At 34.3% G+C, this 16,592-nt stretch overlaps 1 protein-coding gene and 3 long non-coding RNA genes across 7 annotated transcripts in view; 2 read left to right on the forward strand and 2 right to left on the reverse strand.

Moving 5' to 3' along the window:
- Positions 1-16,592, forward strand: part of LOC309475761 (uncharacterized protein) — a 56,049-nt gene that overhangs the window by 16,896 nt on the left and 22,561 nt on the right. Inside the window, exons 1-7 of one of the 4 annotated variants that reach the window (XM_082138637.1) lie at positions 4,912-4,970; positions 5,075-5,404; positions 5,566-5,685; positions 5,811-5,905; positions 6,006-6,158; positions 6,566-7,393; positions 7,498-7,827. In XM_082138637.1, coding sequence (XP_081994763.1) covers positions 4,943-4,970; positions 5,075-5,404; positions 5,566-5,685; positions 5,811-5,905; positions 6,006-6,077 — 645 coding nt within the window. In that variant the 5' untranslated portion in view covers positions 4,912-4,942 and the 3' untranslated portion in view covers positions 6,078-6,158; positions 6,566-7,393; positions 7,498-7,827. Of the gene's footprint in view, positions 1-4,911; positions 4,971-5,074; positions 5,405-5,565; positions 5,686-5,810; positions 5,906-6,005; positions 7,394-7,497; positions 7,828-16,592 lie in introns of those variants that run through there. The other 3 variants (XM_082138636.1, XM_082138643.1, XM_082138641.1) reach the window with 3 other exon arrangements.
- LOC309475765 lies at positions 7,859-8,573 on the forward strand. The gene is made up of 3 exons (XR_014197836.1): positions 7,859-8,093; positions 8,219-8,313; positions 8,418-8,573. It is a non-coding gene; the product is annotated as an uncharacterized lncRNA (long non-coding RNA).
- LOC309475564 lies at positions 11,179-12,241 on the reverse strand. Its single transcript, XR_014197728.1, has 2 exons — positions 11,391-12,241; positions 11,179-11,218 (listed from the first exon to the last, which is right to left on the reverse strand). It is a non-coding gene; the product is annotated as an uncharacterized lncRNA (long non-coding RNA).
- LOC309475397 lies at positions 13,986-14,698 on the reverse strand. The gene is made up of 2 exons (XR_014197639.1): positions 14,141-14,698; positions 13,986-14,064 (listed from the first exon to the last, which is right to left on the reverse strand). It is a non-coding gene; the product is annotated as an uncharacterized lncRNA (long non-coding RNA).

Raw genomic sequence — 16,592 nt, forward strand, 5'->3', positions numbered from 1 at the left:
TCAAAGATCTCTACACGATCCCAGCCGAGGAATAAGGGTCTTATCCAGCCACACCATCTGTCATTTTCAACAAAAAAAAATCACCATTTATATACTTTAACCACAAATGCTCGTCTTGCATGTCCACGACTTCACGCATTACGAAATCATGTTGAAAGGTCACGCGTGACGTAGGTGGACGTACTGACCTAACGTTTACAAAGTGAACATGTAAAGACTAAGTCAAACGCCCTTTAAAAAAAAAAAAGAAAAAAAAAAAAAGAAAAGGTAAAACAACGATGTCGGAACATTTTGAAGTTGGAGGAGAAAATTTTATGTTTTTTGCCCTTCCCTATTTTCCGCCTACATCAGGTTACCGCCTGACCTTTCCAACGGGATTACGTAATGCGTGAGGTCGTGGACGTGCGAGACAAGCATTTGTTGTAAGAAAGTATATAAATGTTTTAGTTTTTTTAGACAATGACTGATCGTTTTGCTAGATAAGACCCTTATTCCTCGAGTTCTTTGAAGCTGCATTGAAACTGCAACTTGGACCTTCAAACCCTTGGACCCCATTGAAGTCCACTATATGTAGAAAAATCCTGGAATGTTTTCCTCAAAAACCTTCTTTTCGGCTGAAGAAAGAAAAACATGAATATCTTGGATGACGTGGGGGTAAATGATCAGGAAATTTTTATTCTGAAGTGAACTAATCCTTTAAATATTTAAAGGCCCCTTACATACTTCTGTAAATACTTCAGTTCCAGTTAAACCTCGTCTTCTTTTCAAGGGAGGGGGTTTCTTTGTAATTCTTAAGTTCTGCATTGGCACTAGACAGAAGGTCAATCAGTCACACCATCAGACGACGCAGCAGACTCTGATCGTTTTATACGTCATACTGAAATTTGTCACATTTTTAGCAATAATAGGTGAGATTTCAGGAATCTACATCTGTAATGTATAAAATAACATATAAAAGACTTTATTTAAAGGGCTGTGTATGACTTGATACTTTATGCTTCTGTCACGTTTGGTTGAGGCAAAGATACCAAAATAAACAGGATTTAAGTGCAGCAGTTTAACAACAGAAAACAAAGATGACAAAATACTCAGAGAACTCTTTAACTAGAGACACGGGAACAGAACAACCAAACTTCGTAAGATGAGATCGGACAAAGAACTGAACAAAACACAGGGCTTAAATAACATTGAACTAATCAAGCAAAACAACATCAGGTGAAGCTAATCAATCAGTAACCAAGGAGACAAATGACAGGGAAAAAAACACTGATAAGCCCTATTCGGACGGGACTAGTTTGACATTGAGAGGTGGGGTAAAGTAATATTTACCAGAGCTTCTCAGTGATTTTAGTCCCGTCCAAATGTGCAATCTCAGTGATGATTACGGACAATGTCAGTAGTAAAGATTACAGCGACTTTTACCTTCTATAAAAAGGTCCGGAAAAATTACCTCAGGTAATACTAATCCCGTGCGAATAGACCCGCTGTGAATATGTGCGTAAATATCATGTTATTTCCTGTTTAAAAGTAGTTTCCCGCGGGTTTTCAAGTATGGAGATTCTTGAAAAAGCATTCAGTTGCATTCTAGACGCTGGGACAAGTCTGTGGCAAAACTTTTCCACACACCATTCAGATCAGAAAGAAGATCGAAAGCACTTGTTAGAGGCACGAAACATCTTTTAGCGTTATGTAAGTGTCTATTACCAACAGAATCAATCTGAAGTAAATTAATACATCGTTTGACCAGACATAACTGTTTTATATATATAAATATAGGTTATATGCTTGCGCACGTGATATCAGGAAGCATTGTAATACACACATCATGACATGAGGGTGACGGCGGTGCGTAAGTCGAATTACTCCTCCCACTTCTGCTAGTTTTACTGAGATATCATATCCCGTGTGAATTGGCCATTAATATTACAGACATCCTGTGGTAAAATTACATTACTCCATCTACCCTTGTAAAGTTAATCCCGTCCAAATAGGGCTATAATGATACAAACACAGATAACACATCAGAACCCTGACAGCTTCATTCCTTGTGATGAAGTTTATAACGTTTAATTTAGAAATATTGCTGGTCCTTTAGGTCTATTGCAGATCTGAAACCGCTTTACCACAGAAATGAGGATGAGGTAAAACACATCTCTAATTCAATCAACTGAATGAGTTAACATGATGACATCTTTCTACAGACATTAGAAACTAATTTAAGTTTTTTTTAAAAACAAACATTTTGTGGTTTTCTGAAGTGGATTTCCATCTGTCCCACTTGATCAACAAATATTTTGTTCCTTTTCAAAAACCAAAGACAAAACCATGACAAACATGATCAAGAGTAAATCATCTCATACAGTCTAATAGAAGTAGGCTATATCTGACAAATAATGAGCGTAAAATATTCTTAGCTTGACTGTTTGTTTCAGATTGACTGATGTTTGTCAACTAACATATGTAATGTAAAGCAATATATAACGTTCAAAAGTGTATGTGTGTCAATATCCAGAGTTTATTAACATATTTCCTGCCCCTGCCCCTTTTGTCTCAAAATGTATTGTGCCCCTCTCTGATAAATGTAAAAAAAAAAATTTTTATTAAAATAAATATTGTAATAAATAACAATACACTTATACACCATTGCCACGAACAAACTTCAAACTGCACGGGCAGCAGGTAACATTAAGCTAATACAGAAAAGTTACATTTATCCTACCATGCTACTGTAAAAGTTGCGGCAGCATGTGAGTTAACAATCATAAAAGTATAACTCAATTTCAGCCGCATTTTGAGTCTGACAATGTTATTCGTTTTTGTCCAGGCAATAGCAAGTGTTATTAGCCTGGGGAAATACATCTAGTGAAAGGAAATTTTAAGTCCATGTCCAGCTCTAAATTGTAAGGAATTTATATCTTTGATTTCATAGTACACTTTACAATAAGGTTCATTTGTTTATTATTCATATTAACTAACATTAACTAATCATGAGCAAAACAAAGGGAGCCAACAAACTCCCTTTTTATTGAACTAAAGGCTCTAAAGTTTAAAGAATTAGTAGAACTTAAAACATTACAGATCATATACAATGTAAAAAATCATCAACTGCCAGAAAGTATCCAAGGGTTGTTCACAGAAAGAGAATGCCAACATGACTTAAGGGGAACTTGTATAATTCAAAAAGAACCAATAAGGACCAATGCAAAATACCATTGTATTTCTGTTAAAGGTGTAAATCTATGGAATAGCTGTCATGAGGAACTAAAAATATGTGGGACACTTAATAAGTTAAAGAAACTATTTAAAAATAATGCACTGAAACTATATGAAACCATTTAAAGAATGATAAATGAACAAGCTGCTTTTGTTGTATTTGGATTGTGCAACGGTATTGCATAGGAAATACTAATGTTTTTGTATTCTGTTTATATTTGTTTGTCAACATTATAATGATGTAAGACAATAATAATTATTTTTATTTTTATTTTTTATTAAAATATGAGATGTTTTAAAAAGGTAGGCATTATAAGCAAGAGCTTCAGCCTACACCTGTTTCAGACTGTGCTGTTGTTTGTTAGCTCAACTGTGTTGAAATTAACTTGTCTGAAAATAAACTAAACTAAACATTTGTTGTTAATCTTAGTTAATAATAATACAACTTTTAATTGTTTGTTCATGTAATGTCACAGTCAGTGCATTAACTAATGTTAACAAATACAACTTTTGATTTTAATAATGTTTTAGTAAATGCTGAAATTAATATTAACTAAGATTAATAAATGGTGTAGAAGTGCAGTTCATTATTAGTTCATGTTAACAAACTTAACACTGTAAAAAAAAAAAAAATGACATCCCCAAGTCAAAAATTTCAAGTGACCGATAACATCTAAATTTTTCAATTCTGACGTATTATTTCTCATTGAGCCAATGTTAACAGACTATTGCAACAAGAATTTCACTTGGGCCAATTGAAAAATTTCGATGTTATCGGTCACTTGAAATTTTTGATTTGGGAGGGTTAGAAATTTTTTACAGTGAACTAATGAAACCTTATTGTAAAGTATTATTGATTTCATGATAGCTAACACTTTATTGAATACATACATTATAACATCAACATAACTAAACATGAATTCCTCATAATTACCGACTTGATTCTCTGTTTTGTTTGGTAAAGTAAATAATATTTAGTTATATTATCATCATTTCCGAGAGAGGCACTCTGACCGACTGCTGCTCTCCATCGAGTGAGATATTCCAAATAATTGTGAAGAAGTCATTAAAATATATAAAACACAACAGACAGACGGGTACTGCTTTAAATACAGGTGATTTTTTTTTAAAAATAAATGTTTTTTTTAAAAGTGCCCTTTTTGGTCCTTCCGCCCCTGCCCCGGAGGAGGTCTGTGCACGCCACTGAACTGCGTGGATGAAAACTGCTGATGTTATTGGATTTTCAGGGGAGATTCTCAATTCATTCAGTTTAACGGACGCTCTGAGGTAAAGTGTTCAGACTGCAGACTTAGCAACGATTGTATTTAATTGTACAGTACAATCACAACATAGTACAGACATTATCTTAATTCCATAATGTCCTTAAACATAACAATATTGCTGGCTATAAACTGAGAAAGTGCGCGTCCGGTGTGCGAAACCTCGAGTTGTCCTAGACGTGACGCGGCGCGGCGCTGCGCGTCCGGTGTGCGACCCTCTTGAGTGTGTTTTCTCACAGCTGTGGGTTAGTCGGCTTCAGCTCTCATATGTTAAGATCATGTACAGAGTCACACACTGTGGAAAACATCAACGCATCCGACCTCTGGGTCTGATATATTTGTCTTCATCGCTATTAAGTGTGTTTGCTGGTGTCCTATTTTTATTCTGCATTAACACTTCTGCTCAGATTCATAGTAAAATAGTAAATTACATAGTAAACACTTACAGAATGAGGACGGCGCAGCTTTTACTCTTCTGTAAGTTTAAGTTACTCAATGTACTTTCACTGTGATCTTCACATGACTGGATAGTTTTGGTTGAAGGTATTGTGTGTTTTACTGTGTGTGTTTTATCTTCACAGTTCTGCTGGTGTGTCAAACTACACAGAGTTTAAGAGATAAACGGGTGAATTTAGGGGGAAACGTGACTTTAGACTGTCAGATTGATGTAAAACAGATTTATTGGGTTTTCCAGAAACTGACAGATTCTCCAGTGTTGATAATGCGAACCTTCACACCAGATTCTACATCAGCTCAATTCTATGACAAAAGATTCAAAGACAAATACTCATCACTAACTTTGAGCCGGTTATTTATTAGTAACATAACTATTGATGAATTAGGAATATATTATTGTGTAAAAACAGGCCCGCCTCTACAGCTCAGCAATGGCACCCGACTTCACATCTCTGGTAAGTGTATATAATCTGTTGTTATATCAATAAATGATCTAAAATCATGCACATTATGTATCAAAATTGTATTTCAACCTTTATTTTATCAGGTCTGTGTAATATTGATGCATGTTCGATGTTTAAAAACACAAAACTCTTGTATTTTCTGTTCTTAACAGAAGCTGCTCAAGATCAGAATCAGACAGAAGTGAACAATAACTCACAAAGTCCGAATACACAGCAAACTCTGATGATTTTATACTTCATACCGAGCATTGTGATGTTTTTGGCAATAATAGGTGAGATTTCTGGGTTATATGTATCAAATAAAAATAATCTATAATATTAAATATCTTTCTTTATGTAACATTCCTTTAGTGATGAATTGTATAATGTTTAATCCGAAATGTTGCTGGTATTTTAGGTCTATTGCAGATCAAACTTCAAGTGTGTAAGAAAACACACCAACAATATCAAGATGAGGAACTGGAGCAGCTTTACACCACAAATGATGAAGAGGTAAAACACATCTATAATTCAGCTTTCTTCATCACAGAAAAACTCAATTCTACATGGACATTAGCAGCTAATTATTATTATGATTAAAATTATTCTGTAGTTTTCTGAAGTGGAGTTTCGTCTGTCCCATTCGACCAACAACACTTTTGGAAAAAAACATGATCAAGAGTGAATCCTCTCATACAGTCTAACAGAAATATATTCTGACAAATAATGAGTAAAATATTGTTAGCTTGATTGTTGTTTGTTTTAGGTTGACTGATGTTATTGCTTGTTTACTTAAACATGAATGTACATTTCAGCATTGTTTCTCTTAGGGTTTTTTTCTTGATAAGTAAATTCTTAGGAGTTCAATTTCTGTAAAAAGTGGTTTTTGATTTTTTGAGTGTTTTTATGTGAACTCACAATGATGGAAAATGGCAAAAAGCAAAGCCAAATATGTATAGGCCTAGAGTATATACAGGGCTGGAGCCTTTGCTTCATTGAAGTGTTATTGGCCTCAGATCAAAATGTATTAATACACAGAAAAGTGTTGGTTACATTTTTTATTTTATTTTTGTAATATAATATAAATACATGAGTATACATTGAAGTATTAGTTCATGTAATCTTCTAAATAATGAAAGTAAAATATTGTAAGCTTGTTGATTGTTGTTTAAGATCGACTGGTGTTTGTTTCCTAAACATGTATATAATGCAAAATTCTCAATATTTTTTCAGCACAGCCTTTCTTTGCTTTTGTCTTGATAATTTCTTATAAATGAAATATAAATACAAGCTCTATATGTAGCTTTTGAACACATGCAAACATGAAAGAACCAACGATATATTAATAACTGATTATGCTGTGGTCAGTGTATGTTTTTTCTTGTAAGCTTTTTGTTTTTCTATGCATTTTATCTTGAATCTTTAAATAAAACCTGTAGCTTGCCTTTTTTTTTTTTTGCCAAATAATTAAATAGCTTAACCAAGTTTAGTGTTTTTGTTCTTCCATCATATATAAAAAAAAAATAAAAAAAAAAAAAAATGTTCTCATATATCATATTTTCACTGCTCAAGGGCCATAAAATAATCCCCTTCCGTACATGACTTTTGGGTTTATTAACATATTTCAGTGTCAATAAATAGGCCTTCTACTGTAAATAAAACTGGACGTGTGTAACGCTGAGCGCTGCAGTGAGTCTTCTGGTTTTTAGGTGTGTTTTTCGTGTCTTCATTTTCTCACTGCATTCATCCGCTCTGAGTGTGTTTTGTGGGTTAGTCGGCTTCAACTCTGCTCTGGTTTATATGTTAAGTTTGTGTGGAAACGTCAACGCCTGTGCCTTTTCTATCTTTGTCTTCGTGATCTACTTCATCGCTATTAAGTGTGTTTGCTGGTGTCCTATTTTTATTCTGCATTAACACTTCTGCTCAGATTCATAGTAAAATATTTTACTGCATATAAATTAAACACTTACAGAATGAGGACGGCACAGCTTTTACTCTTCTGTAAGTTTAAGTTACTCAATGTACTTTCACTGTGATCTTCACACGACTGGACAGTTTTGGTTGAAGGTATTGTGTGTTTTACTGTGTGTGTTTTATCTTCACAGTTCTGCTGGTGTGTCAAACTACACAGAGTTTAAGAGATAAACAGGTGAATTTAGGGGGAAACGTGACTTTAGACTGTCAGATTGATGTAAAAGAGATTTATTGGGTTTTCCAGAAACTGACAGATTCTCCAGTGTTGATAATGCAAACCTTCTCATCACATTATGCAGCATCTCAATTCTATGACGAAAGATTAAAACACAAATATTCATTACTAACTTTGAGCCAGTTATTTATTAGTAACATAACTATTGATGAATTAGGAATATATTATTGTGTAAAAGCAGGCCCGCCTCTACAGCTCAGCAATGGCACCAGACTTTACATCACTGGTAAGTGTATACAATTAACTTTGATCTGTTGTTATATCAATAAATGATCTAAAATCATGCACATTATGTATCATATTTGTATTTTAACCTTTATTTCTATCAGGTCTGTGTAATATTGAAGTATGTTTGATGTTTTAAAACACAAAACTCTTGTATTTGTTCTTAACAGAAGCTGCTCAACAATAACTCACAAAGTCCGAATACACCGCAAACTCTGATGATTTTATACTTCATACTGAGCATTGTGATGTTTTTGGCAATAATAGGTGAGATTTCTAGGTTATATGTATCAAATAAAAAAAATCTATAATATAAAATATCTTTCTTTATGTAACATTCCTTTAGTGATGAATTGTATAATGTTTAATCAGAAATGTTGCTGGTATTTTAGGTCTATTGCAGATCACACTTCAAGTGTGTAAGAAAACACACCAACAATATCAAGATGAGGAACTGGAGCAGCTTTACAGCACAAATGATGAAGAGGTAAAACACATCTATAATTCAGCTTTCTTTAGCATAGAAAAAATTAATTCTGCATGAACATTAGCAGCTAATTATTTTATTTTTATTTTTTAATTATTCTGTAGTTTTCTGAAGTGGAGTTTCGTCTGTCCCATTCGACCAACAACACTTTTGGAAAAAAGCCTAGACAAGCATGATCAAGAGTGAATCCTCTCATACAGTCTAACAGAAATATATTCTCACAAATAATGAGTAAAATATTGTTAGCTTGATTGTTGTGTGTTTTAATGCAAAATTTTAAATAGTTCTATATTTTCACTGCTTCTCTTTGTTCTTGCCTTAATTAGTAAATTATATTAAAAAATAAATGTCTGTCTAATAAGTGGTTTTTGAATATTTTAACTCACAATGATGGAAAATGGCAAAAAAGCAAACCCAAATAAGTATGTAGCTAGTGGCCTAAGATCATAATGTATTATAGGCTGCACACAAAAGTATTGGTTACATTTTTACTTAGTATACCTTAAAGGATTAGTTCACCTAAAAAAATGTCATCATTCACATGTGTAACGGCTAGGTTTGCATGACTGGTCAAATGTCAAAGATAGAGGGAAACAGATAGGCTATATGAGGTGTTGTTTTGACTCCTTTAAGATCTTTAAGAGAATATTGCAGATCTTGCATTATCTCATGTCTGCAGAGATGGAAACAGACATATTTTGATACAAAGATACATCACATAATCAATTCTGATTGAAAATACACACACTCGATCTTACAGCAGAAGAGATGCCAAAACAATCAAACATATCAGAGCATGTGCCAAATAGTAGAAAATATAGGCTATAAATGATTATGGAAATAATAACATGTAAAAGATTAATAATCTATAAAGAATACAATTAATAAAATACATTAATCAAAAGAATAAATTGAATACAAATAATTTCGCATTGCTACACTACAAACCGTACATGCATTTCTTCCGTCCAACACAAAAGCTGTTAGTGAGAGTCTCAAAGTGAAATCTAGACTCACGCGTCTACCGTGCGAGGCTCTCGTCCTCCTCGCTGTCACTTTAATTCTTCTATAAGTTCTTGACTTTCTTGATATCTTCTATGTTTATATAAATACAGACAGACAGAGCAAGGCTCTGTTTAGCATCGTCTTTAAATAGGAACGGCGCCATCTACCTGCTGGTACAAGTTGGCAAGTACCAGCAGGTAGATGGCGCCGTTACTATTTAAAGACGATGCTAAACACGCAGAGATGGAGCATTGCTCTGTCTGTCTGTATTTATATTATAAACATAGAAGATATCAAGAAAGTCAAGAAAACTTATAGAAGAATTAAAGTGACAGCGATAGAGGAGGACGAGAGCCTCGCACGGTAGACGCGTGAGTCTAGATTTCACTTTGAGACTCTCACTAACAGCTTTTGTGGTGGACGGAAGAAATGCATGTACGGTTTGTAGTGTAGCAATGCGAAATTATTTGTATTCAATTTATTCTTTTGATTAATGTCTTTTATTAATTATATTCTTTATAGATTATTAATCTTTTACATGTTGTTATTTCCTTAATCATTTATAGGCTATATTTTCTACTATTTGGCACATGCTCTGATATGTTTTTTTGTTTTTTTTGGCATCTCTTCTGCTGTAAGATCGAGTGTGTGTATTTTCAATCAGAATTGATTATGTGATGTATCTTTGTATCAGAATAGGCCTATGTCTGTGTCCATCTCTGCAGACATGAGATAATGCAAGATCTGCAATATTCTCTTAAAGATCTTAAAGGAGTCAAAACAGCACCTCATATAGCATATCTGTTTCATCTATCTTTGACATTTGACCAGTCATTCAGACCTAGCCGTTACACTAACTATGACATACTGGATCAGTCTGTTTGACCTTTTCTTATCAGACTAAAACATACGTTTAAGAGGATGTAAGTTTCCTGTATATATTCGTTGCTCTGATTTTGCTTCTTTCTCTATACTCTGATCTATATCTTGTCTGCCTGGATTTCATTGCATCTGTTTGTATCAACATGAGGGAAATGTGAATTATGACCTTTTTTTTTTAGGTGAACTAATCCGTTAAGGTATACTAAGTAAAAATGTAACCAATACTTTTGTGTGCAGCCTATAATACATTATGATCTTAGGCCACTAGCTACATCCTTATTTGGGTTTGCTTTTTGCCATTTTCCATCATTGTGAGTTTACATAAAATAATCAAAAACCACTTATTAGACAGACATTTATTTTTTAATCATTTACTAATCAAGGCAAGAACAAAGAGAAGCAGTGAAAATATAGACCTATTTAAACATTTGCATTAAAACAAACAACAATCAAGCTAACAATATTTTACTCATTATTTGTCAGAATATATTTCTGTTAGACTGTATGAGAGGATTCACTCTTGATCATGCTTGTCTAGGCTTTTTTCCAAAAGTGTTGTTGGTCGAATGGGACAGACGAAACTCCACTTCAGAAAACTACAGAATAATTAAAAAATAAAAATAAAATAATTAGCTGCTAATGTTCATGTAGAATTGAGTTTTTCTGTGCTAAAGAAAGCTGAATTATAGATGTGTTTTACCTCTTCATCATTTGTGGTGTAAAGCTGCTCCAGTTCCTCATCTTGATATTGTTGGTGTGTTTTCTTACACACTTGAAGTTTGATCTGCAATAGACCTAAAATACCAGCAACATTTCTGATTAAACATTATACAATTCATCACTAAAGGAATGTTACATAAAGAAAGATATTTTATATTATAGATTATTTTTATTTGATACATATAACCCAGAAATCTCACAATGCTCGGTATGAAGTATAAAATCATCAGAGTTTGCGGTGTATTCGGACTTTGTGAGTTATTGTTCACTTCTGTCAGATTCTGATCTTGAGCAGCTTCTGTTAAGAACAGAAAATACAAGAGTTTTGTGTTTAGAAACTTCAAACATGCATCAATATTACACAGACCTGATAAAAATAAAGGTTGAAATACAATTTTGATACATAATGCACATGATTTTAGATCATTTATTGATATAACAACAGATCAAAGTTAATTGTATACACTTACCAGTGATGTAAAGTCTGGTGCCATTGCTGAGCTGTAGAGGCGGGCCTGCTTTTACACAATAATATATTCCTAATTCATTCATAGTAATGTTTCTAATAAATAACCGGCCCAAAGTTAGTGATGAGTATTTGTCTTTGAATCTTTTGTCATAGAATTGAGATGATGTAGAATGTGATGAGAAGGTTCGCATGATCAACACTGGAGAATCTGTCAGTTTCTGAAAAAAACAATAAATCTCATTTACATCAATCTGACAGTATAAAGTCACGTTTTCCCCTAAATTCACCCGTTTATCTCTTAAACTCTGTGTAGTTTGACACACCAGCAGAACTGTGAAGATAAAACACACACAGTAAAACACACAATACCTTCAACCAAAACTATCCAGTCGTGTGAAGATCACAGTGAAAGTACATTGAGTAACTTAAACTTACAGAAGAGTAAAAGCTGTGCCGTCCTCATTCTGTAAGTGTTTAATTTATGTGCAGTAAAATATTTTACTATGAATCTGAGCAGAAGTGTTAATGCAGAATAAAAATAGGACACCAGCAAACACACTTAATAGCGATGACCACAAAGATATCAGAGGCCGGATGCGTTGATGTTTTCCACAGTGTGTGACTCTGTACACGATCTTAACATATGAGAGTTGAAGCCGACTAACCCACAGCTGTGAGAAAACACACTCAGAGCGGATGAATGCAGTGAGAAAATGAAGACACGAAAAACACACCTAAAAACCAGAAGACTCACTGCAGCGCTCAGCGTTACACACGTCCAGTTTTACCAGTCAAGTGTGCAGCACGGCGCACAGTAGAGGGCCTTTTTATTGACACTGAAATATATTATTAAACTCTGGATATTGACACACACACATACACTTTTGAATGTTATATATTGCTTTACATTACATTCATGTTTAGTTGACAAACATCAGTCAATCTAAAACAAACAACAGTCAAGCTAAGAATATTTTACACTCATTATTTAGCAGAATATACTTCTGTTAGACTGTATGAGAGGATTTACTCTTGATCATGTTTGTCATGGTTTTGTCTTTGGTTTTTGAAAAGAAACAAAAGTTTTGTTGATTGGTTGGGAAAGACGGAAATCCACTTCAGAAAACCACAGAATGGTAAAAAAAAAATAAAAAAAAATATTAGTTTCTAATGTCTGTATAAGGTTTTTCATCATGTTAACTCATTCAGTTGATTGAATTAGAGATGTGTTTTACCTCATCCTCATTTCTGTGGTAAAGCAGTTTCAGATCTGCAATAGACCTAAAGTACCAGCAATATTTCTAAATTAAACGTTATAAACTTCATCACAAGGAATGAAGCTGTCAGGGTTCTGGGGCCTGTTTCAATAAGGAGGTTCAACCAACTCTGAGTTAAAACTTGAACTCTGAGTTGACTTACCCTGAGATGGGAAACTCTGAGTTTTCGGTTACAGAACAGCTGAATGGAGTTAGTTCAATCAACTCTGAGTTGACCTACTCTGAGTTAAGCGCGTGCGCCACAACTATAAAAAGGCATTATCAATGGAGCGCAGATATTATGAGTCACCATGGCAACAGCGCCAGACAAAAAAAGGTCTTCATATTTCTCACCAGTACGAACATTATTACTGTAATTTTACAGTATTAGAACATTAATACTGTCATTTAATTAAAGGGATTACTCTTAATTCTTCTGTAATTTAAAGTAAAATCTGATGTAATTGCATTAGACTATAGAACAATTCTGTATATTTAACATACATTTTTAAAAGGTATATTTTTTATGTAACCTTCTCCCTCTACACACTTTGGTCAATTCAAGAATAATTCATGCAATTGTATATTGTTTATTTGAAAGCATTAAAAGTGCAGTTTCTTGTCTCTCCTTGTATTGTTCAAGTGTTTAAGGTTGACATGGGATTTAGTAATTAGTAATAAGTAGACCAATACTTTATAAAGAGAGTCATTATTACATTAATCTAATTACACTGTTGAATATGTCATTTGTAGTTAGTAACTTACCCAACTGTTATAATATCAGAGGTGAAACTGGAAGAACAGTATGTTATTCAACCTCATTTTAATGTTCATGTAGGTGCAATCCTGCAGGCATTAAAAGAACATGGCAGCAGCTGAAAATGAAATATAAAACATAATTCAGTCAAGTAAGGCTTGAGCATATCATGGGTGTAGGTTACCTGACTTTACATTTGACATATTAAATAACTAAATAGCATCCCAGTGTCTAGCAGTGCAGCAGCATTTTTGGCTGAGGGAATTCAACACGGACTTCAGAGCCAGTCCCAAAGATCCAAGGGCCTTCATAAAATGTAAGAGGTTTACATATGTGTTATTTTTTTATATGGGCTATTTTTGATATTTCCATTTATTTTACTTTGGGTTGGGATTTTTGTTGGTCCCAATAGATTCTGATGGTAATGTCTGTCTTTTGGAGCCTCCTGTCCCAACAAAACCCCAGGCAGTTGTAAGCAGCCACTCAATACACCAGACATTATGACAAATAGTGTTATAAAGTACTCAACCAAATCCTCATCACATGGGGATAAAGAGTTTCTGCTGCCACAGAGAGGCCTACAGAGGTAATGTTAACATTATGTGTCTACACATCAAACAATCTACACATTCACATTTTTTCACATTTTTATGTGGAGTAGCCTATAGATTCTAAGTTTAAATCTAAGTATAAACGGGTATTCTTATCTCTCCCCGCGCCCCCAGAGTGTGGAAGAACAGCAGGAGGACGGTCCATCAACTTCTGTTGCACAGATGAACAGTTCAGTGATTTTCAGTAAATGCCACAGTTTAATTCTGCAGAATTTGTTTAGAACTACATTATGTAACTCTAATCTACTACTGTATTTTCAGTTGCCAGTTAAGGAGTTATATAGACTTCATCTTATATAAAAAAAAAAATTATAATAAAAAAAACAGCAGTAAAAAATAGCAATATTTTATTTATTAATAAAAGATTAATTTTATTAATAAAAATGTACTGAAATAATGAATGAGGTGTTTAAACACCACTTCCACTTTAAAAAAGGGGAGGAGACCGAAAGAAACTCTGGGTTTACCGAAGAAAACCTGCTCCCGATCAGGTTAGGTTCACAGAGTAAGTTTCCATGGTAACTGACTCTGAGTATAAGTTACCTCTCTTTCAGAAACGGGCTTGACTTACTCTGCGTTCTCAGGTTTAACATACCTCCCATTCTGAAACAGAAAACCCAGAGTTTCCCTCATTTCAGGGTTAACATACTCAGAGTTTTCACTTAACCTCCTTTCTGAAACAGGCCCCTGATGTGTTATCTGTGTTTGTATCACTATAGCCCTATTTGGACGGGATTAACTTTACAAGGGTAGATGGAGTAATGTAATTTTACCACAGGACGTCTGTAATATTAATGGCCAATTCACACGGGATATGATATCTCAGTAAAACTAGCAGAAGTGGGAGGGGTAAATGAACGATGTATTAATTAACTTTAGATTGGATTCTGTTGGTAATAGACCCTTACCTAACGCTAAAAGATGTTTCGTGCCTCTAACAAGTGCTTTCGATCTTCTTTCTGATCTGAATGGTGTGTGGAAAAGTTTTGCCACAGACTTGTCCCAGTGTCTAGAACGCAACTGAATGCTTTTTCAAGCGTCTCCATTCTTGAAAACCAGCGGGAAACTACTTTTAAACAGGAAATGACGTGATATTTACGTACATATTTGCAGCGGGTCTATTCGCACGGGATTAGTATTACCTGAGGTCATTTTTCCGGACCTTTTTATAGAAGGTAAAAGTCGCTGTAATCTTTACTGACATAGTCCATAATCATCACTGAGATTGCACATTTGGATGGGACTAAAATCACTGAGAAGCTCTGATAAATATTACTTTACCCCACCTCTCCATGTTAAACTAGTCCCGTCCAAATAGGGCTTATGAGTGTTTTTTTTCCCTGTCATTTGTCTCCTTGGTTACTGATTGATTAGCTTCACCTGATGCTGTTTTGCTTGATTAGTTCAATGTTATTTAAGCCCTGTGTTTTTTTCAGTTCTTTGTCCGATCTCATCTTATGAAGTTTAGTTGTTCTGTTCCCCTGTCTCTAGTTAAAGAGTTCTCTGAGTATTTTGTCATCTTTGTTTTCTGTTGTTAAACTGCTGCACTTAAATCCTGTTTAGTTTGGTATATTTGCATCAACCAAACGTGACAAAAGTATCAAGTCATACACAACCCTTTAAATAAAATATTTTATATGTTATTTTATACATTACAGATGTAGATTCCTGAAATCTCACCTATTATTGCTAAAAATTTGACAAATTTCAGTATGACGTATAAAACGATCAGAGTCTGCTGCGTCGTCTGATGGTGTGACTGATTGACTTCCGTCTAGTGCCAATGCAGAACTTAAGTATTACAAAGAAACCCCCTCCCTTAAAAAGAAGACGAGGTTTAACTGGAACTGAAGTATTTACAGAAGTATGTAAGGGGCCTTTAAATATTTAAAGGATTAGTTCACTTCAGAATTAAAATTTCCTGATCATTTACCCCCACGTCATCCAAGATATTCATGTCTTTCTTTCTTCAGCCGAAAAGAAGGTTTTTGAGGAAAATATTCCAGGATTTTTCTCCATATAGTGGACTTCAATGGGGTCCAAGGGTTTGAAGGTCCAAATTTGCAGTTTCAATGCAGCTTCAAAGAACTCGAGGAATAAGGGTCTTATCTAGCAAAACGATCTGTAATTGTCTAAAAAAACAAAACCATTTAAAAACTTTTTTACAACAAATGCTCGTCTTGCATGTCCACGACCTCACGCATTACGTAATCCCGTTGGAAAGGTCAGGCGGTAACCTGATGTAGGCGGAAAATAGGGAAGGTCGAAAAACATCAAATTTTCTCCTCCAACTTCAAAATGGTCCGACATCGTTGTTTTACCTTTTATTATTATTATTTAATTTTTTTGTAAAGGGTGTTTGACTTAGTCTTTACATGTTCACTTTGTAAACGTTAGGTCAGTACGTCCATCTACCTCATGCGTGACCTTTCAACATGATTTCGTAATGCGTGAAGTCGTGGACGTGCAAGACGAGCATTTGTGGTTAAAGTATATAAATGGTGATATTTTTTTTTTTTTAATGACAGATGGTTTGGCTGGATAAGACCCTTATTCCTCGGCTGGGATCGTGTAGAGAT

The sequence above is a fragment of the Leuciscus leuciscus genome (genome assembly GCF_965113295.1).
Source record: "Leuciscus leuciscus genome assembly, chromosome: 15".
NCBI classification, from domain to species: domain Eukaryota; kingdom Metazoa; phylum Chordata; class Actinopteri; order Cypriniformes; family Leuciscidae; genus Leuciscus; species Leuciscus leuciscus.